This window comes from Phaenicophaeus curvirostris, chromosome 18 (assembly GCF_032191515.1).
Source record: "Phaenicophaeus curvirostris isolate KB17595 chromosome 18, BPBGC_Pcur_1.0, whole genome shotgun sequence".
Classification (NCBI taxonomy): Eukaryota; Metazoa; Chordata; class Aves; order Cuculiformes; family Cuculidae; genus Phaenicophaeus; species Phaenicophaeus curvirostris.
Genome location: NC_091409.1, coordinates 9,845,648 through 9,870,959, shown reverse-complemented (window position 1 = coordinate 9,870,959; position 25,312 = coordinate 9,845,648). Strand labels below are relative to the sequence as shown.

Sequence of the window (25,312 nt, the reverse complement as noted above, 5' to 3'; positions counted from 1 at the left end):
TCCCTTGCCTGAGTGGTGAGCCCCTCTTATTGCAGCCCTGGTGTATGCCCGTCCCCGAGGTGTCTGGGCTGCAGGGCACCATCCCACCTGCACTCATCACGGCATTATCGCTCCACCACCTCTACTTCTCCGTAAGGGAGATGGAAACCCCCCAGTGAGCCCCCAGCTGACACCCCTGCTGTTCCCCAGCCCTCCCTGGCAGCATTTCAGCGGCCACCCCGGCCACTTCTCCTCCTGCAGCCCCAACTGATCCCAGGTAAGAAGACAGAGGGGACTTACCGCTGCCCATAGCCAGCACCTGCATGTTCTCAAACTCCAGGGTGGTATACGCCGGGTCTAGCGCTGCACTATAATCTGCCATCTCCATGTCTATTAGGGCTTTGGAAAGGCGCATTATCCTCAGCAAACACGGGCCAGATTGTACCGATTCCCTTGTCCGAGGCTATTGGCCCTTCTGCCTCTCTCTGCCTTCGCTGCGTCCCCTATCTGTTGTCTTTTATTTCAAATATTTCTCTGAAAGGATTTGCTGAGCCTCAAGGCCTATACTCCCCAGAGGGGTGGAGGCAGGAGGTAGGGGGTTAATCTTTAATCATCTCACCCACTGCTGAACGCTGCTAAGCTGTTTTTTTTTGGTGGAGCAGCAGTGATTCTTGTTGACTGTTTATGATTGAATCTCGAGGTTCTTTGCCAATCTTGGCTCCTGGGTACAGGCAAGACCAAGGGAACAGACGCTTGTCAGTGAGGGAACACCTTCCCGGGGTATTTTTGACCTTGATACTGGGTGCTGGTGTTGGTTTTAATTGTACTTGGAGTGGCAAACTTGGAAAAAAAGCTGGGAGAACAAGGTTGCTCTTCACATCTGTCACTGCCTTCCCCTCTCCACCACTGGCTGCCTTCTCCTCCCTATTTTCCTTTCTCTCGCTCCCTCCATCTCTCCCACACCTTTTGCCTTTTCTCCCTCCCCGTCAGGGAAGGTCAGCACCTGCCTGGCAATTTACACGTTGCTATGCAAAGTAATGACATACAACTCCTTTTACTTCCCTATAAACTGAGTTTTACAAGGGTTGGATGCCCTACAAACAGAACCCATTCCGTAACAGTGCCCAAACAGCAAGTGGGACCGGGGGGTGGCAAGGGTGTCCTGGGCACCACGGGGGCTGCTCCTGTCCCACCACCAGAGTCATCCTGTGCCAGACATCCTCCGGCCTCAGGTTTTGACTGCCGTGTCTTAAAATTTTCATTAGGTGTTTTACAACATAGCAGAGTTTTACTCTGCAGCAAGGTTTTTCCTTCTGTGGGTGCAGCTGGTGCCAGCTCTGCTGCTGGCAACAACCATGGTGCTGCCACCTTGCCCAGACCTTGAGTCCGATCCTGCTGGTGTTGGGGACCAGAGTGAGTGGCAGAGCTGTATGTCCTCTCCTCCTTGCTAACCTGGTTGCTCTCCTCCCCAGCTGACCCTGGGCACATCACTCCTCTGCTTTAAACAGGACCGAGATGCTTCAGTGTAATTACAAGATCGGAGTGAGAATATAATTGATTGCTCTACGGCACTGGCTGGATGGCACAGGAGAATCAGCAATTAATGGTTTGCTATCAGCTTGCTCAGTGTTGAAAACATCCCAACCACAGCGGGTTGGGATTTCGCAACCAGCAGCGGGTGACTGTGTCCACGCGCTGCTGACTTGGGCTCCCAACTGACTCGTATTTGTGCTTCCCAGCAGCCCCAGCCCTGCTGGCACTCGGAGCTGCCCTGGACACGGTGGCATCGCTGCCACATCGTGACACCAAGGTCTCTGGCTCCACAGCAGCACACGGCTCTGGGCAGTGATGCTGGCAACAATTTGCTGTTCGCATTTTAGGAGCACAAAAATGATTGTTCAAGCAGCCCTTTCACCCTTAAACTATGACCAATGTAGCACTTCCAACCAGCTCTTCTGCCTTAAGGCTACATGTCTGCAGCAGCAAAGCTGAGAACAGCAGAGAGCCTCTGCTTTCTCATTTGGGTCTGGTGATAAAGGATCCTTTGCTGCAGGGAAAACAGTCATCCAGACTGTGCTCCTGAGAGAGAGAGGCCAGAGGTCTCCACACTCACGTGCTGGTGGCTCTTCCCTTCAGCACGAGCAGTCCTGAGCCAAAGATTGTTTTTACAATGTGGATGGGGATGCTAAGGTAAAGCACAGGCCCCTCCATGGCCTCGTCCCAGGGACCCCCATCCCAATCCTGCCCAGGCCATGGTGATCCCTTTGATTAGATAAACGCTACAGACACTCGGTCAAATATGTGCAGGATTTGCCGCTGCGTCTAGTAAAATATCGTAAATGCATGGTCCGTTTTGCTCCGCTCAGCAAAACAAACCCTTTGCTTAAATAGCCTGCTGAGCAAGGAAGGCTGCAAAGGCTGTTTGCTGCCTGGGCTGGAAGGATTAAGAGGGCCAGGAATAGACGTTGGAGAGGCAGCTTGTACAGCAGAGCAGCAGATAAGGAATTGGGAAGTTTGGACAGCATTAGGTGGCTCATGAGGCTGGAACTCTCAATGGGACGTGGCATTTTCCTCCCTGGGGTTGTGCTGACTGTTGTTTTCTCACTACCAGTGTTTTCCATCGATTGCCAGTGTCCCCTCCCAACCCCCTTGTCTCAGGATGGAGGTCAAGGACCAGACCAGCCAAGGACACTCTGTGCTTCCTTTGCCCCAGAAATGGGCTCGTGGTGGAAGGGTATTAGCAGCTCCCCAGGCATGATCTGCTGCAGAAGATGGATGTTTCCCTGAGGATGTTCTGTCTAGGGAGTCCTTATCTTCTCTGATATCCCTGTGTGGTGGGTTTTGGGACAGCTTGCCAATGTAGACATAGCTCCTACTAGCCAACAGGACCCTGAGGCCTGCAGCTGTTCTAGGTTTGAGATGCTCCAGTCAGTAGCTGGTTATAGGACTGATTCAGACACTTCTGTCCTACAGAAGATGTTTTGTTGTCATTATTCCAGAAAGGGACAACTCTTAGCTGGCAAATTCCCACTGGCAGGCAAAGGCTGTTCCCATGCCAGGTGCTCAGGGGCAGTTCGGCTTTCAGACCCTCTCCTCTGTCTCCCTGTCCTCATTTTCTGTGCCCTCCACTCGCTGTTTCCTATGCCAGGAGAGGGCTGCAAAGGAGACCATGACAGCTCCAGAGCATAAAGTGTTCTGCACCAAGTAATTGCTTAATTTTTATTTGTTTAGCAGTAAATCCTTCCCCACACTGGCACATCACGACACTAATTCTGCCTTATCTGTAGAAATCTGACTGGCAAATCCATCCAAAGCAAAAGGGGATTCCCTGAAAATAAGATCCATGTTTCTCAGTAGAGGAGGATCAGGAATAGAGTATTTAGTAGAGCATTTATGGTAAGGATGCCATCAGCTACCATTCTTACTGGATATTGTAGGATCAAAGGATAATTGAGGTTGGAAAGATCCTCAAGATCTCTACTGCAACCTCTTCCTGGAAGCAGGGCCAGCAGTGAGAGCAGTGTGGCTGCTCCAGGCTTTATCTGGTTGGGTCTTGAATACCTCTAAGGACTGAGGCTGCACAACCTCTCTAGGGAACTGGCACCAATGCTTGACTGTCCTCATGGTGAAGAAGTTTCTCCTTAGACTCTGTCTGAACCACTCTCAATTCAATCCTTATACCTGTTGATCTCCTCTCACCATGTACCCTGTAAAGAGCCTGTCCCTGTCCTCTCAGTGTCCTCTGCGTGGGCTTTGCTGCTGTGGTTCCTGCTGGCCCATTTCTCCAGCCTGCACAGTACCACAGCCCTGCCCTCCAGTGCATCAAACAAACCCCTAGTTTGGGGTCACCTGTGGACTTTCTGAGCATGGACAGTGATCAGGCTGCAACCAGGAGCCTGGATCCCTCTTGCCCTCTGCTTTTCACTCTCACAGCTCTGCATTCTCAAGAAATCCCCAACAGAAATGCCAGTGCCAAGAACTAGCAGGACCAACCTCAGCTTACATTAGTGATGCCACTGCTGCCCCATGCAATCCCAACTCCAGATCAACCCTGCCATGTCATTTACAGCCCCAGGGCTGCTGTGGGACTGGAGTGGCTTTCCCTTGGCATTCAAGTGAAGTTGAGATGGGTCTAAAGCCTCTCCAGAGCAGGAAAGTCCCAAACCAGGTCAGGGCCTTTGCTCAGCCCATCACTGTTTCACTGAGCGAGCTGTTGGGGAAGCACAAAGCCAAGTTACAAGACAAAGAACAAAAGTCCCAGGGGAATGTCACCACCGTAGTCATCTCCAGATATGCAAAGGTCCCTTCTGCTTTTTTTTTTTCCCCTTTGAAATTTCAAATTCCAGTTTGTGGACAAAGTCCTGCCTATCTGAGAATATAGATCTCCGACCACTGACCAAACTCCACTCCAAGCAGCTCCGAGGGCTGCTCTTCCCCTTGCCCACGGATGCCTACACTTAGTCCCCGGATCTGCTGGGATTGCACTGAAATTTTTGCACTGGAGCAGAGCTTTCGTACTTACACAAAGCGGATTTTATGCGTTTCGACCTTAACATCAGCAGGTCCCTTTCTACATGCAGAATGGGAAGGACCATCAGGAAAAACCAGGTAGGAGCCTTATCACCTGCAATTCATTTGGGCAGCCATTGCAGGTAGAAAACAAGAAGGAGAAACAAGGGCTTCCATTGTGCTTATACCAGCAATTTTAACTCATCATTTAAATTAGGGAAGGGGGAAAAAAAGGGCAACTTCAGCGGGGATGGAAAACAAGAGGGAACATGAGCTTGTGGAGGCAGAGCAACTCTGTATGGTTAACTGATAACTCCAATTTGCCTCTTCCCTCTCATCTTCTCTGAATCTCCCAATTAAGCTCAACTTATTCTCATGCTAATCATTTCTTGACCTGTTTATTCTGCATTAAAAAATTAACAGAGAGTGGTTTACTGCATGACTTGCTCACACAGAACTGCTACAGATTAGCAGGCAGGCTTTAAGCCTGTATGCAAGCCTTTTGGTTCTAGCACCCAGTCGGCACAGCCTGAGGATGAGCATTTTTTTCCTGTTTTTAAAGACCAGTGTTTTCTAAAGTCAATATAAATCCCCCTCCCTTCATGCCTTAAGCATATTTGCTTTGTGGCTATTTCCAAATGGCAAAGATAAAGCCAAGGGCTTGTATTTTGTCAGAGTTTTTGTAAACAGGGATATTTAGGCCACACTGTCAAATCCCTCTGCCTTCTGTCTCCGTGTGCTGTGACTCTGGAGCAGAGTTGTCAGTGTGTTAATAAGCAGCTCTAAGGAATCTCACGGGGGCTGGGGGGCTGCAGGTCAGTGCAGCTGAAACAAGCACCTGGTTCAAGCGGCAGATCTTTGCTTCCACACCGAGCAATCATATGATGGACACACACATGGGGTTCTGCTCGCATGTTCATCCCCAGGATGTCCCCAGCAGCAGCAAGAAGTCTCCAGAAAAACTGATGTCTCAGTAGGAGTTGTTTAGGGTCTCTTTGCCCCTTGCCAGCTGCACACAGCACGTCCCTGCCCTGGCAAAACACTTTGTGGAGGTGAACCAGAAAGATCCACCACCTCCATCCAGGGAGGTGGATCAGAAAGATCCAGCCCTGAGAGGCAGGAGGTGGCCACAGCCGTGTGTCAGATCCACACATGGGGGAGGATGCTGGCATTTTATTGCTCTGTTCAACAACAAATTTTTCCTGGGGATTACTTTTCCCTAGCGCCGAAGTGCCGGTCGCTGTGGTTCGGGACAGACACTGTTTGGAGCTGGGGGAAAGGCCCAGGATGCCTGAAAAGATCCTGGACACACTGTCACTAGTGAACTTAGAATCATAGAATCATAGAATAACCAGGTTGGAAGAGACCCACCGGATCATCGAGTCCAACCATTCCTATCAAACACTAAACCATGCCCCTTAGCACCTCATCCACCCGTGCCTTAAACACCTCCAGGGAAGGTGACTCAACCACCTCCCTGGGCAGCCTCTGCCACTGCCCAATGACCCTTTCTGTGAAGAATTTTTTCCTAATGTCCAGCCTAAATCTCCCCTGGCGGAGCTTGAGGCCATTCCCTCTTGTCCTGTCCCCTGTCACTTAGGAACGTGTGACGTGTGGTGGCACCCTGGGTGCCCTGGCATAGCTAGGGGTGATGAAGGCACCTTCACTGCAAGCTCAGCCTGTTTCCCACCAATGCCAAAGTTATCAGAAAGTAGCCAAACCAACCAGAACAGTCCAGGTCTCCAGGCCATAAAATCACCAAACAGATAATCGAGGCAGGGTTTGGACACAAGGAAGAAACACTTTGAAGGAGGTAGCAGACTCTGCTTAACTCCTCTCCAAAAATCACATGTGCATTTCAGCTGAAGCTGGGATGGATGTTGGAGCTGGAGGCAATTATTGGAGCTAAAATGAATAGCTGCTATACAAAATTGGTGGGAAAGAACTGCAAACACGGGGACAGACAGATCATTTCATCCTATACTGCTCTAGCAATAACACTGTGCATCTTTCATCCCAGGACAAGAAATGGGTTTATTATCCTGCCCTAGTAAAGGCTCTGAACACTTGAGGAAGTAATTATTAGTACTCTTGGGAGCTGTTGCTTTGCAGGGACAGTAAGTTTTAGCTGCTTTCAGAAGGGCAGCTGTGCCTGAAAATGCCAGTGCATTTGCTGGTGTATTTGTAATCACTCCAGCTGCATTGCAGCCCTCAAAAACAGCATCTGTCCTCTCGGGACCCACTCATTGGCACTTGTGGACTCTGAGAATTTTCCTACTGTGTTTTTAAGCAAAATCACACAATGAGCTCAAGACCAAGCGACAAAGAACTGTTGGATTCATTTTCTTCCATTACATGGCAGGCTGCAACTTTGCCCAAGCTATCGCTCCCACGGCTGCTCCCACTTGCCTCAACTCCATCCGTGTGCTGTGGGAACTGCACTCCATCCACACTTCAACCCAATGGAGACCCAGACACTTCCCAGTAAAACACTCTCCTGCTGATTTGGAAAGCTCTGACTTTGCCATGTGCTGTTCTAGATTCATTGTCTCCACTGGCTCATCTCAAACCCAGCAGTATAAGCTCCATTTAACTGGGGAGCAGAAGCCCTGGGGAAAGAGCAGTGCTGAGAGAGGATTTAGTGCCAACGGCGAGCACCTGTTACTTTCCATGCCTCACCAGCTCATGCCTTTAGCATGGCAGGGATCTCAGCAGCCCAATTCTGGACCTGGTGAGAACTTGTTTAGCAGGTTGATATGACCCCTTTTGAACTGAATTAATATTGAAGCTTCCCAGGAAGAAGATCCCTATTGAATTCAGTCTGGCAGGCAAGTGAGTCTCTCCCCTCACCCCTGGCATTTTTTGTAGAGCTTTTGGATTTCATTGACTTTATATGTTCATTACACACACATGACACAGCCCCTGAATCATTCCAGCTGATGAAGCAATAGGTGAAAGAGGAGAACAGCCAAAATCAACAAAGGTTACAAAGCAAGTTTTACTCTTTTTTTTTAAATTTATCTTTTTGGCAAAGGTGGGTGTATCAGCAAGCCATGCCTGGAAGTGACTTCCAACCACTACTGGGGCTCCCTGGATCAGCCCTCGCTAGAAATTAAGACAAAGAATTGCAAAGCTATTAGGGGTGTGTTGGGAGAGCTGCGATGGGGCGAGGGCAGCGAGGGGACAGGCTGAGCCTGTGTCCGCAGAGGAAGGGAAGTCAAAGGCTTTTCAAGGGCAGAAAAGCATCTTCCCAAATCTAGCAGCTTTCGGCCACTCCAGCTGCTCTCCTCCTGCATCGGGGTAACTGGTAAATTCAGGAGGAGCTGAGCTTTGGGGGACCATCTTGGGAAAGGACAACATACATGTCTGATGGGAGGCAGCATTAGGAACGGGGAAAGCTGCCACAGGTGGGAACACTGCTCAGGTCTGAACTGGGAAAGGTAGGCTGGGCATGGGAATAAAACCAAAAAACCAAAAAAGGGTGGTAAGTTAAAATTTGAGAGATGTGTACAGACTGCCTTGAGAGGGTGTGTAGGTGCCTGACTGGCTTGTCTTGTCCTCAGTGTCCTCAGTGGGCAGAACACAGCCAGTGCCAGGGCATAAGAGCAAAACGTTGCTCAGGAGCTCCACCTGCACAGCAGCTTCAAACCCCTCCAGCCCGTGGCCACCACAGCGCTATATTATACAGCACAACCATCCCGCCTAGTGCCACACGAACAGAAAACACTGCAGGAAGCAAGGTACAGGCACATCGCAGCTTTCTATGTGCAAGTTTTGCGGGGCAGCACAGAGAGGGGAAGACACGTCCCCACAATCCCATTAACCCATGGCCCGGACATTGCAGTGCCAACTGCCTGGCTCTCAGCTAACAACAAGAAGGCAAACAGCTAATTAGCCTCTGACCGTTTTGCCTGTGTCTCTAAGGTAGGATAGCACTATTACTTGTCCCTTTACACTCCTGCAAGGCCCAGTGCCATTAACCTCTTGTCTCATAAAGAAATTAAAATATATTATGACCATAAACTACATCATTTGAGGAAATAAACCACTTGCAGCGAATGTATCATGAGACACTGGGCCATGATATGCTGAGCCATGAACTTTTCGAAATCAATCGCGAGCTGATTAAGAGCATGGGTATTTGCTGGGAGCAGCTCCCAGCACGTGGCTCCCAGCGCATGGGGAGCTCGTCCTGTGGGATAGCAGCTTGGGGTCCAGGCTGCCCCAAGGAGCATGAACTTCACCACCAGCACAAGCCCTGCTCGGGGGGAATTGCTCAAGCAAGAGGGGCCTCGGCATTTTTGCTGTACCCTGGGGTTCAGCAGAAGCTGGGGGGCTGCTTTATGGGTGAGGCTCTGTGGGAAGCAGCAGTTGAGGGCTCAGGATGCTCAAAACATGTCTGAGTGCCTGCAATCCCTCCAGCAGCACCTGGAGCCCGGGCAGCCTCCTTGCTGGGGCTGAAGGGCTGAGCACAGAGGTGAGGGACCTGCACTGGAGGGGGCCACGGAGGGGGACCTAGAGCACCTTTCTACTAGAGCTCTGTGCAAGCAATAAGATTTGCACTGAAAGTGGTTTTTTTTAGTTGTTTTTAAGCTTTGATTAAGGGCTGGGTAAGTCCCGCTGCAGACCTCGTTGGCTAAGGAGCAGGCAGCAAACGGGGCAGCACCTGAGGTTGGGCTGTGAGCTGGCAGGATCCGTCCTTGCACAGGACAGTAATGCCAGGCTCTGGGAACGGGGCTGAGAACAACCAATTAATTTCCCAGGTGGCTCAGGCAGTCACCAGCGTGTCCTCTCCCGCCAGGAGTCACAGCACCCACTCCACCATGCAGCCACGTTGGGGTACGTCTCTGAAGAGCCCCAGAACCAAGCCTGGGGGCATCAGCCATCACCACCCACAATTAGGCATGTTCCCTCCCCACAGACACATGGCAATACAGGAACCAGCGACTTGGAGGTCGCCTTTGATGGGAACCAGCAATATTTATGTAGGGGATGAGTGGATTTTGGCTGCTCTGAAACCCCAGCGGAGCCTCCAGATCAGGGTTGCCGATGCCCTCCATTCACTTAACCTCTGCAGCCCTGGTTACGCCGCTGCTTCTCTCCTCACTGCGGTGCCAGGGGGAGCGTGGGGGGTACCTGATGTTTCCTGGAGCAGGTCGTATCTGCTGCCATTCATCTTCCAGGGGCTCTCAGCTCTGCAGGGAGTGCTAAGGGAGTTTCACCCTCAAAGGGGGCCATCCAGCCGGCCGGATCCCCATGGGCTGCCAGGCACGAGCCATGCCCAGGAGCTGCTTGTAGTGCAGTGGCAGGGACCAGCTAATCCCTTAATGCTGGTCACAATGAGATTTGATGGGGAGCAGGAGTATGTGCCGCAGAGCCACAGGTTTTAAAGGGTTCTGACTACTACCAGGAGGGGAATTATAAGGTGGCTCCGGGTTTGTGCCCCACTGCCAGTGCCCACAGCAACGTCCACTGCTTTCTGGACCACCTTTCCAAGGTGCCCTCATCCTGGCCTCTGTCCTGCGGCTGCATTTCTGAGGGTCAGGGGCTGTCCAACTCCACATGTATCTCTAGAGGCTGCCCCAGAAAATGTGCCTGGATGTGTTTAACAGTGGGAGTGGGTCTGAGTCCCTCTCTGGGGAGAGGCTGGTCACTGTTGCTTTAAAATGTTTCTATATAAATGACCAGAACACCCTATCTTTGAGAAACAACCTTTGCCTCCCCTCCCAGCAGCCATCACAACACTCAGGGACAGGAGAAGCAAGGAAGGAGCAGGGTAGCAGCAGTTGGTACCTGTGCGCATGATCCCCGTCTTTGGGCACCCCTGAGCTTTGTGTCCTGCAGACCCTGGAGAGCAGCTCCAGGCTCAAACCATCCTGGGGACATCACTGCCAGAGCCTGCCTGCAGCTCCCCGAGCGCTTCCCTGTTCTGTGCCAGTGCCCTCCTCTCCCCATAATCTCCCAAGGAAACTGGAAAACTTTCAGGGCTGATATTTCTTAATTGATTGTGGACATTGGTGCTGTTGGTGAGAGGTCCAGGAGCCTCCATGTCCCAGGCAGCCCAAGATTTCAGCTAACATCTTGCACCACAGCCTGGCCAAGGCAAGCCCCGCAGGAAGCAAAGGGATTTCCCAGCTGCCAGGCTACAAGGAACACCTCTCTGCCACAGCAGTGCTAGGCTCTCTGTTCTTCTTCTTCTGGGATGAAGCTGCTGCAACACTTTCATGTCAACTCATTGGCCCCAGTTGAGAGGGGAGCACGGAGGCTGCAGAGCACCAAGTTTTCCTCCTCTGCAGGGAGTGTGTGCTGGCTTGCGTGGCCATGCTAAGCCTGGAGGAGGAAAATTAGGTAAAGGATTAGAGTGCCACTTTGCTGTGTTTTCACAGGTACTGAGGAATAAATTGGATGCTGAAAGGGAGAACCGGGCATCTATGCAATGCAGCTCTGAGCTGCGCAGCCGGGTCTGGGAGTGAGCCTGGCCTTGTTCAGCCTCAGTGCCCAGAGGAACTGACTGTGTGGCCAAGCCCATCTGAAACACTCCTTTTCCTGCACCTCCCTTCCTCCTTGGATGGCTTTGCCTCCACTGAGCCCAACTCTACTTCCACTGCATCAAGGAGGAGAAGGCTCATTCCTGCCCTCCAGAGGTGTTGGACTCCGAGCACCATCTCACAGGCAATGGGTCTAATGGAGAAAAACCATTACTAAACCATTCTTGTCCTGTCTCCGGGAGCCTCTACTTCCACCTGGGGCTGCCTGGGATGCACGCGAATTAATTTGGAGAGCACAGAGCTGCAAACAGCTTCCAGAAGGCTCCTGATGGGTCAGGGACAAGACACGACCAGCATACCTCACTCCATGCCCAGGGAAGGGGTGTGCCAGCAACGGAGGCAGATGCACCGCATGCCCACATGAAGCAGGAGGCATCATTGAGGGCAGTCAGGTCTAAATTTTGCATGACACCTCCTCTCTGTTTCTACAGGTTTTAACACCTGTAACAGGGAAACTCACCCAGGTTGAGAGAGATTTCTTGCCAATGGTGGCGGTCCCTGGGCATGCAGCAATGGACAAACTGTGGGCAGCCACCACTTCCATCCCCAGCAAGTCTTCCAGCAGGGAAGCAGCCAGGGCTGTGGCTCTGAAATGCCCTGTTAGTCCCCTCCTGCCTCCTTATTCCACCCATCATTTCCCAGCGCCAGGCTCTCTGCATGGGCTGATTCCCTTGGACATCCATTGGTGCCTTCTCTACTCCTCCCTGAACCTGCCTGGCCATGGGGCAGGATCAACTCCTGTTCACGAGCTGTGGAGGCTGCAATCAAGAGGCCACATGTCTGGCTGGATGGGGACCTGTAGGATGGGCAGGGCTTTGTTCCGTGAGGCAGTTGTTATTTGATGCCCTCTGCTGAGCCCCTCAGAGTTGCCTTATCCTTTAACATGACACGCAACCCAGCTTCACAGCCCATTTCCTTGTGTGATGTTAGCACCTCTTCCCAGGCTGAGCTGCTGCTTTCCACCAGGGCGCTGGATTGGACCCTGCCAGAGCGATGATGGAGTGGGATGTGGGACTTGCCCAGCTGGCTGGAAGCTGGGGCAAGCTGGCACATTGGAGAGGAGCATCAGCAGCTTCTTATCACAAGCATCACGGCTTTGGGGACTGTGTGGCAAGACGATGAGCCTTCCCTGAGAGCAGAGGGGAATAGAAGTGGCTGAGAAGGGCAGGAGGAGCCAGGCTTTGCAGCCTCCACGAACAGCACGGGGCCATAAATGCGTCGCGGTGGCTGTCGTTTATGTGTCAGCAAACACGTCGAGTGGGCTCGACTATTGATTCTGAGCATATAAAAGAGTGTTGTGGCACTTGTTCAGGTTTGCGCAGGTTTTACAGCTCTTGTTCTGAGAAGTGCCCATGTATTTAGTTTTGCTCCTTCCTTCAAGTCGATCTGTTGACATTGGCTCTCCTAACGAAAGCGTTGGGCAATGCCAGGAAGCTGAGTGTACCACTCTCCCTGCGTTTCCCACTTTCCCAGGGGTTATCACCTATAAAATCTTGCACACACCCATGGCCAGGACAGGCTTCTGGTCCAGAGGCAGGTGAAAGGTGCCTGCTGTTCCCATGTTGGTGGGTTTGGGTGCCCTGTGCTTGGTGGCTGCAGCTGAGCCACCCACCCTGATAGAGAGAGGTGCTGACCTGGGCAGCCTTGGGCAGGATGAGCAAGGTGAGAGATCTGTAGGGCCGTGATGGAAACCAGGGTGTCCAGAGAGAGAGGAGCTGACAGCTCCCAGAGGAGCTGGCCATGGCAGGAGGCACACAATATCAACCATTCCCCACCTCCAGTTCTCTTTCCAACAGGAGATGCTAGCACTGGGACAACTTGTTGCTGGTGACTTGGAGGACTTGAGCCTGTGGTGATGGTCCCCATGTACCCCTCTGCACTGGGGCTCTGGGTACCATGGGTCACTCCAGTGGCTGCAGCATTTTGGGATAGAAAGTCCGGTTCAGCCATGCAGACCCTCGGCTTTTTGGAGCCAGGATCCATCTGCTTCTTCTCTACTACTGGTGCCTTTCCACAGCCATGCACTCTGCATGGAACTGCTTCTGTTGCACCTTTGGTGCACCATCCAGAGCCCACCATTATTTTTAAGGCATGCATATCCTGAAGGAATTTGCTGGGTAATTTCTGTTGATGCTCAGGCTGAAGCTTAGACAGGAGCTGTTCCTGGGAATAATTGCTTCTGGGAGCCGGCTTAGCTTGAAGGTCCCAGTGGGAACATTGCACCTCTGCCCAGCACAGGTGAGGAGAGCCACCTATCAGCCCTGGGTTCACGATACAGCCACTACGCTGAAATCTGCCTTCCATGAAAACTGTGCAACATTTGCCATTTCCACTAACATTTCTGCCAGGAACCTTATTTGCTTGAATATTGGAGGAAAGCAAACAGAGAAGGAGATGAACACAAAGAGCCGTGAACACTTTTTTGCACTCTTTGCCCTATTCTAAACCCAAGCCCATCAGCAGAGACCCCAGCAGCCATCCCCCTGCCTGAGGTACCCCTTGGATCTGCCCTATGTGCTGCCCCTGCTGCTGCTGGCCCCAGACTCAGCTGCAAATATTGCTGTATTTAAAAGAAAATCACCCAGGCTTGCTGTTTGCAGGACCACCACCACTCACCACTCCTTGGCACTCACTTTTAATAAGCATCATTTTTTAATGCCATATAAGAAATGTCAGCAGAAGACTGAGTACGCCTGACTTGCAGACCTACACCTGCTCTGTGGAGCTCAAAATAGCTCTCAGACACTCCTCAAACTTTCCCCAGCTTCATGCCACTCTTCTTCCAGAGCTGGAGCTCGTTGCTGGCTGATAGCAGCCCTCAGTGCTCACTCCCCCTTATAAAAACACCATCATGCTTTCAAGTGAAGCCAAAGCTGAGGGTGTGCTGCTGGCCTGAGAAGCAGCTGGGATGAGGCAAGCACAGCCACCCCACGCCACTGAGCAGCATCCCTGCAGCCCCCTTGGGATGGGGGAAGCATTCCCAGGGCTTCCCCAAGGAAACGTCCACCGAACGCCAGCAAACAGCCCTCAGGATTGGGCCAAGGCAGCTAAAGCAATGATTGTCCCTTTTGCATCGTATCTGAACGTCACTGCTTATTCTTGGGTGCAGCAAGAACCTGTTCAGTCGTTTCTTGCCCTGGTGAGTGCAGATCCTGCCACTCCCAAAAGACGATGGGGACAGGGAAGGGGCTGTGGCAGGTGTCCTAACACCCACCGGTCCTTGACAGCCTGCAGGCCATGGACACAGAGCACAAGGAGCAAACAGAGGAATTAAATGACAGCTGGCATGAGAAATTAAGGGGCAAAAGCTCAATTTGGATCATATCTAGGGGAAACCTATAAAAAATTAGATCCATTTGGCAATGACAAATAATTACTTCACAGTGAAAACTAAAAATACTCAGAGATTCTGCCTCCTCTTATGTTCTTCAGCTGAAACTATTCACCGTATTGGACCAAAATGCCTGAGAAGCTCTGACGTCCTGCATTTTTCAGCTAATTTCCAAAGCTGCTTTACTGAACTGGCCCTGATCTTGCGCCTGTCCCTGCTGTAACCATCAGCTCCAGGGAACCCCAGCTCTGAGAGCTGCTCCCAAAACACGAAGGAGTGGTGCTGCCTGGGCTGGGACTGAGGGCAATTGCCTGAATTGCACTCAAGTCTCACTGGAAGCGTAAAGGGGGAGCTGGGGACTCATCACATGCTCATTGCTGGGGAGAGGACCATCCCCTCCATCCCCAACCCTCTCACACACCTCCCATGGGGATTTAGCACCAGCGTGCCCAGAGGACCTTTTCTAACTCACAGTCCATCCTCAGCTGCTGGTGCTGGTGAGGATGCTGAATATGCCCCCAGGCTCTTCAGGACTCCCTTCTCACCCAGAGACCCACAGAAGGTGCTTGGGACAGGAAATCTTTGTCACCACCTAGAGCAGAGCATCCTGCAAGTCCTTTACACAAGGCACAGGATTGATTGGAGGGAATTAAACATTCCCAGGGTGCGGTTTAGGGGAAATGCGAGTTGCAGTCTAGGGCAGGGATTGAATGGGAAGGGTTGCAACAGGAGGATGCTCCGCTCTCTGCTATTGCTCATGCCACCACTGCAAAAAGCAGGATAGACCTGCTCACCATCCTGAGGCCAAGCTGGCACCCAGCTTCCCCCTTAGAATGCATCCCTGACTTCAAATGGATGCTGAAATGCTGAAGCCTGTGAAGTGGAAGGGGAGACAGAATAATCAGAAAATCTTTCCATCTATCAAAGGAAACTGAAAATATGAGTCCTCCAAGGATGAATGCTCCCCTGGCAGCCCCTTGTGTGCATCTGCCAGCTGTGCCTTGCCAATGTCACCACGATGCCAGCCGGGGTGCTCCATCCATCCTGCTGCAGGCTGGGAGCTGGCTGGCTGCGAGGCAGCCCTGGTGGGCACGGCTGAGGCTCAGCGCCGGCAGCACTGCGTGCACCACCCCATCGCTTTCTGAGGGAATAAATTTCCCAGTGCCCCTGGGAAGGGTTCAGCCACCACTTTGCCTTCTGCCCCACAGCAGATCCCAGCTGCTGTGCCCATCCTGCTGCCCAGCCCCAGCCCAGGGAATCCAGGCACTGCTGAGTCCCCCATCCCCGTCAGCCCTTCCTCACCTCTATTTGGATAAGCTTTTCACCCATTTTATTTACGACGACTCCCTTCCTTCTGCCAACAGTCTGAGTTTCCTCTTGCTTTGGTCTGTGAGGCCCACCTCACTTTTTTATCCTTATTCTTTTTCTCTCTTCCCCCTTGCAAGGCCCCCTGCTCTGCAGCCCAGCCCCATGGAAGGCTGGCAGGCAGCGGGTACCGGCCAGACAGCACCTTTGTTTGCCGATGGGAACAGATGGGGAGAGTGGCTGCAGGTGGGATGCGCAGCGATTCTTCCCCAACCACCCCACGGTACCTGGCTCTGCCGGTGCCTGGCCCGGCTCAGTTGCTGAGCCTCGGGCTGAAAAATTAGGAGAAAAGCAAGGGGGAAAAAAGAGCAGAAAAAAATGAACGGAAATGTTTGTCTGCTTGTGTTTAAGGTCACTGATGTGCCAAGGCTGGCAAGCGGCTGCTCGCATTAGAGCCAGCTGCAAGTGGACAGAATAACTTAATCACAAGTGATTAAAGAGTTTGTTCAGGTTCTTGCTTGCATCTGTCAGGCAAAGTCTGTCACACTGTAGAAAACAGGCTGGCTTTGCACTCCAGGGCAAAGCAGGACACAGGGACCCTGGATTTGGGAGCATCCTTGGATCTTGCACTACTGCATCTCCCAGGCTGATCAGGACACCGCTTGAGCCTCCCCATTCTCCTGCAAATGAGGCACAAGCCAGTCACTGCGAACTCAGTGGGTCAGGCCAGCTTCCCACCAAGAGCAGAGACTCATGTCGGGCTTCAGCCTGGAGGATGCTCACCACCAACTTCTGGACCAGCCCACAGAGGTGCCCTCACTCCAGGCTCTCCAGGCTCACAAGCAGCCTTCACCATGAGTCTCCTTGCATGCTGTCTGAGCAGTAGCAGCTGGACACAAACCCACAGCCTGCGCTGAGCAGACTAAAGACTCGGCATTTTTCTGAGCCCAGCTTTTGTGCAAGGTCCTGTCCCACTGCTGGCTTCTGCAGCTCAGAGAAGCCACCACTCAGAACAGGGCCATAAGCAAAGATCGAGAAGGTAGCCTGGGAATCCCACAAGCCCTCCTGGGGCTTTGCTGCAGCACACACAGCAGCTGGAGCACGGGCTGGCAGGGATGTGCATGTTCACCTGTGGGGTGGAGCAAAGGAGAAGAGGAGCAGGGTGTGACAAATATGGTGAGTAGAAGCAGGGTCGCATGATGCAGAACCATGGGATGTGATGGAGAGCCAGGAGAAGTGATGGAGAGTCAGGAGAATTGATGGAGAACCACAAGGAAGTGATGGAGAACCATGGAGAGTGATGGAGAGCCACAAGGGTGTGATGGAGAACTGTGTAGCTGACAGACCTTGTCTCCTGCGGGCTCACTCCACCCCCTTGCCATGCCCAGGGAACTGAGGTTCCCAGGTGACACGAGACCAAAGCAGCCCCAGCCCTTTGCTGTGCGGGGAGGCTGCAGCACAGGCACCGTTGGACCCACCCCAAGTATAACGGTGGTCTGGCTGCAGCCCGGCTGGGGGAACCCATCCCATGGTGCGTTTGGTGGTTTGGCATCTGGCATAGGCGAGGAGACTGTGGGGCTGCCCTGGGCTGGTACCCGCTGTGCCATTCTGGGAGCATCGGCACAGGCCTGGGGGGCATCTCCCTGCACCCTGGGCAGCGGCGTGTCGCCCGATACTCTGCAATACAGAGACTGGGGGCTGCCGTGCATCCAGGCACCACACTCTTTGCTGGGAAACCTGCTCAGCACGAACACCAGCTCGGCCCCAGCCATCAGCGAGAGCAGCAGCGCTGGTGGGCGCCCACTGTACCTGCTGCCCGGAGGTGCCAGCACTGCCCGCAGCCTGGGGCTGGCTGCGTGTCCTAAGGCAGCACGTCACCTCCTTTCCAAACCATTTCCACATTTGCTGCAAAGCCCGCAGCAGCCCCTCTGCCAGCGGGTCAGACCTCAGGCACGTGCCTTCTTCTTCGAGCCAAGTGGAGTGAAAGAGAGAATACGTATATATATTATACAAAAATTCATCAGGGATCCTTTTTCTGCCTCCATCTCCAGCCTTTGCAGGTGCCTGGGCCGGTGGAGCCAGGCAGCGCGGTGGGACCAGGGCTCCCAGCCCCACTTCCCGAGAGCGACGGCGGGGCGGCCGCGCGGGTGATGGAAACGCTGTACTCACCATATGGAGCCTCCATCTTAGCGCTTAGCTGGGTGCTTACATTGACCATGTCTCGCCGGCTACTGCTATGGGGACTTGGGGCAAAACCCAGAGGAAGTAGAGGAATAAAAAGAAATCTAAATAAATAAATAAAAAATGTCTTTCACTAAGGAAGTAGGTGAAGGCAGGAGGGAGCGCGGAGAGGCAGGGCGAGGAAACCTGCCTCTCCTGTTATCTTATTGATTCGCTTAATCAGGGCTAATGTGGGTGGAGATGTTAAATAGTAACCAAGCTCTTATGGAAACCAATCTGCAAGGTGCCGTTGCTGTAGCTATAGTAACTGCTGCCAAGCTAGAAACTCAAACATGGTTTTTACTGGACTCTTTTGGGGCTCCCGTTGCCATCCGGTGTCAAGGCCGGGGCAGCCACCAGGCTGGGGTTCAGCGCCGGCCGTGGGGAGGGATGAGGCAGCTGCATCCAGCTCCACAGCACCCCAGCTGCTGCTGGATCTTGTGCTGTCACCTGCCTACAGAGAACCAGGGCAGAGCCAACCTGTGGGTAAGGGGCTGTGGGATGAGCCGCGGAGGCTGGCATGGGCAGAGCAGAGCCCGGTTGAGGCACAAGGAGCCAAACACCCCAGCTGTGGGTCAGGACTTCTTCCCTTGGTGAAAAACAGAGAGGTAGCAGAGATGAGGAGCTGTAGGGATACGTTGGTGCGATGCAGGGTGGTACTCTGAGCGCGTGGCCAGGGCACAGGGTGTTTGCAGCTCCTCCCCATCTCCTCCCTCTGCACCCCAATTTGGGGGGACCCACAAAGTGCACAGCAGCTCATGGGCACCTGTGTTAGGACTGCAGCACCTAGGAGAAGCCCCAGGGACCTCATGGTCCAGGGCACGCAGGTACGGATACAGACCTTGGGGCAGAGCACCTGTGCTGCTCGTGACCCTGTGGCAGGAGCTGCACTGAGGCAAGGAGGGGAAAACACAGGAGGTGTTGCTGATATGGCACCAAATATGTGGGGCATCCAGAGCTGGAGCTGAAAAATTGATTGGCCAGCAGCACAGGGTCTCCTGCATCTCCCACACAACTCGCAAAGGGTCTGGGCTGGACGAGGCAGCGAGAGGTCCCTGCCAGCCCCTTGCAGCCCAGAGGGGACAAGGTTAGGGACATGTGCCCCTTTGGATGGGAAAGCCCATCCCAAGGGAATGTGCAGCAGGGAGGGATGTGTGGGCAGGGGGCTGCTGGACACGCTGGGCTGCGGTGCAGGAATCCACAGCTGGGGGCTCAGACACAAAGCCTGGGAATGTGGAGACCCCTGAGTCTGCTGAGTGCTGAGAGGCCTTGGAGAGGGAGGGGATGTGGACAGTGAGGAGCTCAGCAGCACTGGGGGCGAGACCGGGCAGTAGGGCAGCCTGGGTGGGACGGGAAGCCCATGGCCTTCCAACATCATCACTGGGTGCCCCAGCAGTGCTGTCTTCTCCCACACGATGGAGCAAAGCACCCGGGCATCTCCCACGGCTATGGCCCATGGCTGTACCGAGGGCTTCTGCACCCCTTCACTCTTTACCCCCCCAAATCCAGAGTTTGGTGTTACCCCAAGGCTCCAGACTGTGAGAGAGGGAGGACCAACACAAGCATGGGTGTCTCCAGGCTGCTTTATTGGGGGGCTCAGAGCTGGAGGTCTCGTGGCTGGAGAGGCAACCTTGGAGCAGGGGGCAAGCCCTGGGCTTCCCACTTCTCCTCCAGCCACTCACCAAAAGGGGAACAACTTGGTATTCACTTACACCAGTCTCTGCCTTAGCACATGTGAGGGGCAGTGGGGTAAAAATCCCTGAGCCCACAGAGCAGGGACCATGCCAGCCTGCCCCGCTCCCTCCGTGCACCCCGAAACCATCCCTGTTTGGGGAAATAAGGACCTTAACCATCCCAATTTCCCCCAAACTGGGAAACAACCAGACAATGCAAGCGCTGCCAGAGGAGGTGTGTTAAAAAAGCCGTTTCCTACATGGGTGAAGCAGGCTGGACAACGGGGCTGCCAAAAAGCCACCTAACACGGTGCAGGGATGGGGCCGAGAGACAACCAAAGCAGCTGGGGGGACACAATAGTGTTATAAATAACTCTGATTCACCCCATCCCTGGGGGTTTCCTTGTAGGGCTGCAGCCCTAGTACCAGCTGACTTGGTTGGATTTGAGTCCAGTGAAGCACATGTTGTTGGAGCAGCCCCCGCCGTAGACTGGGGGGCAGGCTGAGCACGGCCGCCCCACTTTGTATGGAGCTTCTCCCAGCCAGTTGCCTCTAAAAAGAGAAGACAACATCCCTTCTGAGCACCATCGCCTCGCTGCCAACACCGGAGTGGCTGGCAAGGCAGGAGAACGGCACAGGGGAACTACCCTCCACACACTTACTTGATGGCGTAGTTGCAGACGAGAAGGGTGGCGTGTCGCCACGTGCTGCCCCACACCCGCACGTTGGTGCAGGTGCTGAGGGCACAGCCCAGGCGGCTGGACGATGCCCACACCATCTGCACCAGGAGAGAGAACAGGAGCTGTCAGCAACCGCCCGCCCACGTATCCCAAAGCCAGTCATCCTGGAGTCTGGGAGGGCTTCATCCCATCAGGGAATCACATCCCACCCATCCAAATTTCTTAGGCTGGATGCTGTGCCCATCACGGGCAGTGCTTTGTCACCAGAGGGTGATTTCTTGCTGACCTTCTCTACAGCCTGTGCTACCCTGCAAGGGGCTGCCTTGCCTAGCTCACTTAAATGAGCAGTAGAGTGTGGGGCACTTCTCTAATCTACCCAAATTAGTTCCCAAACCTCACCCTGAAACATCCCAGGTAGCTTACCCTGCACACAGGGAGGTGAAACAGAGCCAAAATCTCCTCCTAAAGCCTCTCCAGGCTGAATTTCTTCCTTAAAAAATGTATCTTAGAATCATAGAATCATAGAGTGACCAGGTTGGAAAAGACCCATCGGATCATCAGGTCCAACCATTCCCATTAATCACTAAACCATGTCCCTCAGCACCTCGTCCACCCGTCCCTTAAACCCCTCCAGGGAAGGTGACTCAACCACCCCCTGGGCAGCCTCTGCCAGTGCCCAATGACCCTTTCTGTGAAAAATTTTTTCCTAATGTCCAGCCTGAACCTCCCCTGGTGGAGCTTGAGGCCATTCCCTCTCATCCTGTCAATCTCTTTGTCTTGCACATTTACAATCCAGAGCATCCCCACAGATGAGCCCCACGGGGACGCAGATGCCCTGGTAAAGGCTGGAGCCATGTGGAGGAGGTAATTAGGGGTTGGCACAGTTTTACCACCAGACAAGAGAACAGAGGGAAGTTTTCCACCTTGTGCTAGCCAGGCTGCTCGTGGATGTGCCAGGGGATGACAGGACTGAATTCCTGGGGAGCTGGATGCAGGTGGGCACTATAAAGCTGCTCCATTACAGACAAGAGGATTTGTGCTTGGCAGATGCACAAAGGGGCTTTTTTTTTCCCCCTTTTCACCACCTTTGAGCTGCCAGTGGGGTAATACAGAGAAAAGGTCAAAGCAGGCAAAAAAAAAAAGCTTAAAAAAAGGTGAAAACCTCCCAGCCAAACATCTAGGTCTCAGCTGCGCTTCAGTGGGCTGCGAACCTCTGGGATCTCCATGTGTGGATTCCACGGGAGTCCAAGGTGAGAGAGCATTGCTGCTGGCTGCCTGCACCCCTCCAGCAGCCTTGGTGCCTGCTGCCAAACCTGCCTGCCCTGATTTGAAGCAGGCAGCTGACAGGATTCAATCCCAAATCCCAGCTACTGCTGGGAAAAGGGCTGCTCACTGCCTGGGGTGCTGCAGCAGTTTGCATCGAGGTCCTGGGGAGCTGCAGGGGACAGCGGGGAGGCTGTGGTGCTCACCTGCGTGTAGTGGCTGCAGACAGAGCCGCTGCATTTGGAGGGGCAGCGGGGGTTGCATTCATGGGGATGAGGAAAAGAGTAGTGCTGCTTCTCCTGGTGCCACGATTTCACCATGTCCACAACAGAGCGGTACCTGCAAAAAAATGCCATGTGTAAGGTGTAACTCCTCTCCCTCAGAGCTCACAGGGGAGGGAAAGGAGAGGGAGGAAGGCTCCAGAGAGATAGAATGAGGGAGAGCAGCGGGGTGCAGCAGGGGTTACAATGTCCTTGTGCCAAGTCCACTTGTGCCCAAGGCCAGAAGACGTGGCCCCTGTGCCCAGCAGAGGGGAGATCAGTGCCATACTCCCCAAAGGAGCAGCAAGCACCTCTGGTTTTCCACATTTACCCTTCTGCAAGAGTTGGACCCTCCTCCCTGGGGGGAGCTTAACGTGCCTTTTTGTTTCATCCCAGCTCTCTGCAACCAAGGTGGTTCAGAACCTCTCTGCTCCTTGACCAAGGAGGGGCTGCTGCTGCTCCTCTCCTCCTCCAGCATCGTGGGGTGTGGGGGAGTCTGAAGGAGCTCCCTCTGCACACGGGGCACTCACCTTCCCGAGTGGATGGAGAGGTTCTGCCCCACGTATTTCATCAGCTGAGGGGGCCCGTGGTCCCACAGGCAGCGCGCAGCCCAAGCCTCTGCTGCCCTGGCCAGCCGCTCATCCCACACCTGGCCAGGAGGAAAAGAAACGGGCAGGCACAGATTTCATCTGCCCAGGGGAGGGAAGAGGAGAAACCTGCTCCCTTGGGCTCAAGAGATGTTTCTGAGCACCCCCAGGTGTCCAAAAAATGTGACTTACTCATCAGGCTGGGAAAACCCTCTGGGAAGCAGGGCAGCATGTCCAGGAGCGATGAACCATTGGGCTCTTACAGTACCCACTGCCCAGGCAGAGAATAGATGCCCTGAAGCAGTGCAGACCCTGTGCTTGTGATTCCCTCCAAGAATGAACTCCTTCTGCAGAAGGTGGAGCTGAACCCAAGGGTGAAATCCTAGAGCCCTGCACTGCCACTGTGGCTCACAGCCATCCCCAGCCCTCCACTGCAGCCCTGGCCACAGACTAACCAGTGAGAACATCTGGTTCCTTCATGCATTATTTAAAGGTTCCTCACACATCCTGAACTGTTTTGGGAAGATGCCTGGGAGAGTTATTTTGGAAGGCAGGAATTTAGGCCAAGCAAGAAGCAACACAGGATGCTCCCGGGTGCATCTGACCTGTCCTGGTACCCAGTGAGCAGGGCTGCCCCTCTCTCTAAAAAAAGGGCATCTAGAGACTACCCAGGCACGTCGCTGGACCTCTGATCCTCTCCCTGGGTGGTGACAACCTGGGGAAAGCTCTGCCCAGTATGGACCTTGTCCAAAGGAGGTGCCTGATCTGGTGAGGCTGCTCAGTTTCTTTCTGTCTCACTTCTGAATGCTTCTTTTCCCAGGGTCTGGCATTCCCAGGAATGCTCCTGCACCAGCTCCTGAGGGATCTTGGAGCTTTGGATGGGTCTGTCCTTACTGGCTGCAGTTAGCAGAAAGGCTTCCACCGGGGTTTTGGGTTGGGACCTGAACTTTTCATGCTTGTACCTTCTGCTCTTCTCTTGATGCTACCTCTGCAGCTTGGCTGGACAGATCCTGCCATCCCACAGCCAGCAAGTGCCTAGATATCCCAGGCATGGGTCCTACGCCTGCTCCCAGGTGGAAACATCCCTCCACTGAGACTCTGACCCTCCTGTACAGAGGCTGCATGGGTCTGCCCTGCAGCAGGGATACAAAACATCCCCCAGGACAGGCATTCAGTTGCGAACTTCATTGGGCACTGGCAGAGGCTGCCCAGGGAGGGGGTTGAGTCACCTTCCCTGGAGGTGTTTAAGGGACAGGTGGACAAAGTGCTGAGGGACATGGTTTAGTGTTTGATGGGAATGGTTGGACCTGATGATCCGATGGGTCTTTTCCAACCTGCTGATTCTATGATTCTATGAACTCAGGGCAGCACCCTGACATCACCACCTGTGGGTACCCTGTCCCTAACAGGTTGGGTCCCACACCACAGGTGAGCCCCTTGACCCCACCCCAAGCAGCTGAGAGCCACGGACCCAAAACCAGCCTGTCAGAGCCCGACTCACCATATACTCCATGTTGGCGGCGGGGGGAGACACCTGTGCACGCACTTGGTTGTGATAGTCCAAAATCATGCTCATGTCGTGGGAGGAGAGGTATCGCTTCCGACGGCTCCGAGGGACCCCCGCGCCCCACAGCAAGCCCGTGGCTTTGACCCCAGGGTGGGACAGGAGCTCAGTGGCGTTGGGCAGCAGGAAGGAGCTGGACTGCTGCATCATCCAGAAGCTCAGGGCAGTGAGGTACAGGTGCAGGTGGAGCACAGTCATGCCTGGCTAGTGGGATCAGCTGGTGGCTTTGCACTCCCTCACAGAGTTAAGCAAGAGTAAGGCAGATCTCTAGTCCCTGCTGCTGGTGCACGGGTCTGGGAGAGAAAACAACACAGGCACTACTCAGGTTTGGGGTTTACATCACTTCTCAAAAAAAAGATGGAAATAAATTTTCCTATTTTTTCCCTTTTCAAAATAATTAATCTCTTTGATAACTATTTATCACAGCAAATTCCCCAGGACCAGCAGGTTTATGTCTGGGAAATTGGTTTTCTTGTCATTTCTCTAAAACTATAAAACAAAATAGGCACTGAATCTCCCCCATTTTTTTCACTCATCACACGTACCTGCCAGGCAAAGACTAATTAGGAGCATGCTGAGATATTCACCGCAGCCGCCTGCTCTGTAACTTCCCAGGCACTTGGTGTGTTGAGTAAATCCCCAGAACAAATGGAAAGCTCACACAAATAAAGAAATGCACAGCAAGTTCTAAAGGCATCGGTGAGAAATCCTAACAACTCTTTATCTCAGAGGACGAAAAATAAACCTCCGTGAAACCAGAATAACTTTTAAAAAAGGGAAAAAAGTTGGAATATCTCCTCATCCGTCAGCCAATGCACCTCATAGCATCCCTGCCAGCCCTTCCCGGAGCAGCAGGGAGGATATTCCCCCGACTACGTACCTTGAGGACTGAGCCAAGAGCAGCCGAGCCCGGTGGCGGCAGCCGGTGGGATTGACCTTTGCAAACAACCTGCTAGGGCAAGATGTGGGGGAGAGGTTTAGCCTAGCCCCGCCGGGCAGCCCGCCGTGGCATCTGACGCAAAAGCTGCATCTTAACTCTTCCCCCAGGGAATGTCCTGAAGTTTGGAAGGAGCCCTGCTAGGAGATTTATAGGCTGGTGGATGCATCCGTGCGCACAGGCGCGCACGCAGACACGCTGAGCCGTGCACGGTGCTGGCGGGGGAAGCCAGTGGAGCCCAGCAGGCAGAGGGGTATATTATGACCTGCCTAGAGGGAGAGATTCCCAAAGTCATCTCTGCCCTGTTCATCACCCTCAGCCTGCGGTCTTGCTGGGAGCGGTGGACAGGGAAGATAATCCAGGTTGGAGATGGATGTGGAGAGGGGAGCGGAGCTAGTGTTCACCGGGAGACCCAGGGCCACCCTGCTTGGTGTAACTGAGCAGATAGGAGAGATG

The 25,312-nt window shown here is 53.5% G+C and overlaps 2 protein-coding genes across 5 annotated transcripts in view; both read right to left on the bottom strand.

Moving 5' to 3' along the window:
* Positions 1–17,905, bottom strand: part of HNF4A (hepatocyte nuclear factor 4 alpha) — a 34,636-nt gene extending 16,731 nt beyond the window's left edge. Inside the window, exon 1 of one of the 3 annotated variants that reach the window (XM_069872067.1) lies at positions 17,842–17,905. In XM_069872067.1, the coding sequence (XP_069728168.1) occupies positions 17,842–17,890 (49 nt within the window). In that variant the 5' untranslated portion in view covers positions 17,891–17,905. Of the gene's footprint in view, positions 1–279; positions 505–17,841 lie in introns of those variants that run through there. The other 2 variants (XM_069872064.1, XM_069872065.1) reach the window with 2 other exon arrangements.
* A 1,710-nt stretch (positions 17,906–19,615) lies between these two features.
* R3HDML (R3H domain containing like) lies at positions 19,616–25,009 on the bottom strand. Of its 2 annotated transcripts, none has more exons than XM_069871822.1 (6): positions 24,800–25,009; positions 23,857–24,212; positions 22,299–22,417; positions 21,715–21,847; positions 20,228–20,343; positions 19,616–20,117 (listed from the first exon to the last, which is right to left on the bottom strand). In XM_069871822.1, the coding sequence occupies exons 2-6, from the start codon at positions 24,115–24,117 to the stop codon at positions 19,985–19,987; spliced, it is 762 nt and encodes a 253-aa protein (XP_069727923.1). In that variant the 5' UTR covers positions 24,118–24,212; positions 24,800–25,009; the 3' UTR covers positions 19,616–19,984. The 2 variants fall into 2 exon arrangements, with proteins under 2 accessions (XP_069727923.1, XP_069727924.1); XM_069871823.1 differs by lacking the exon at positions 24,800–25,009 and adding an exon at positions 24,465–24,742.
* Positions 25,010–25,312: the final 303 nt, after the last annotated feature.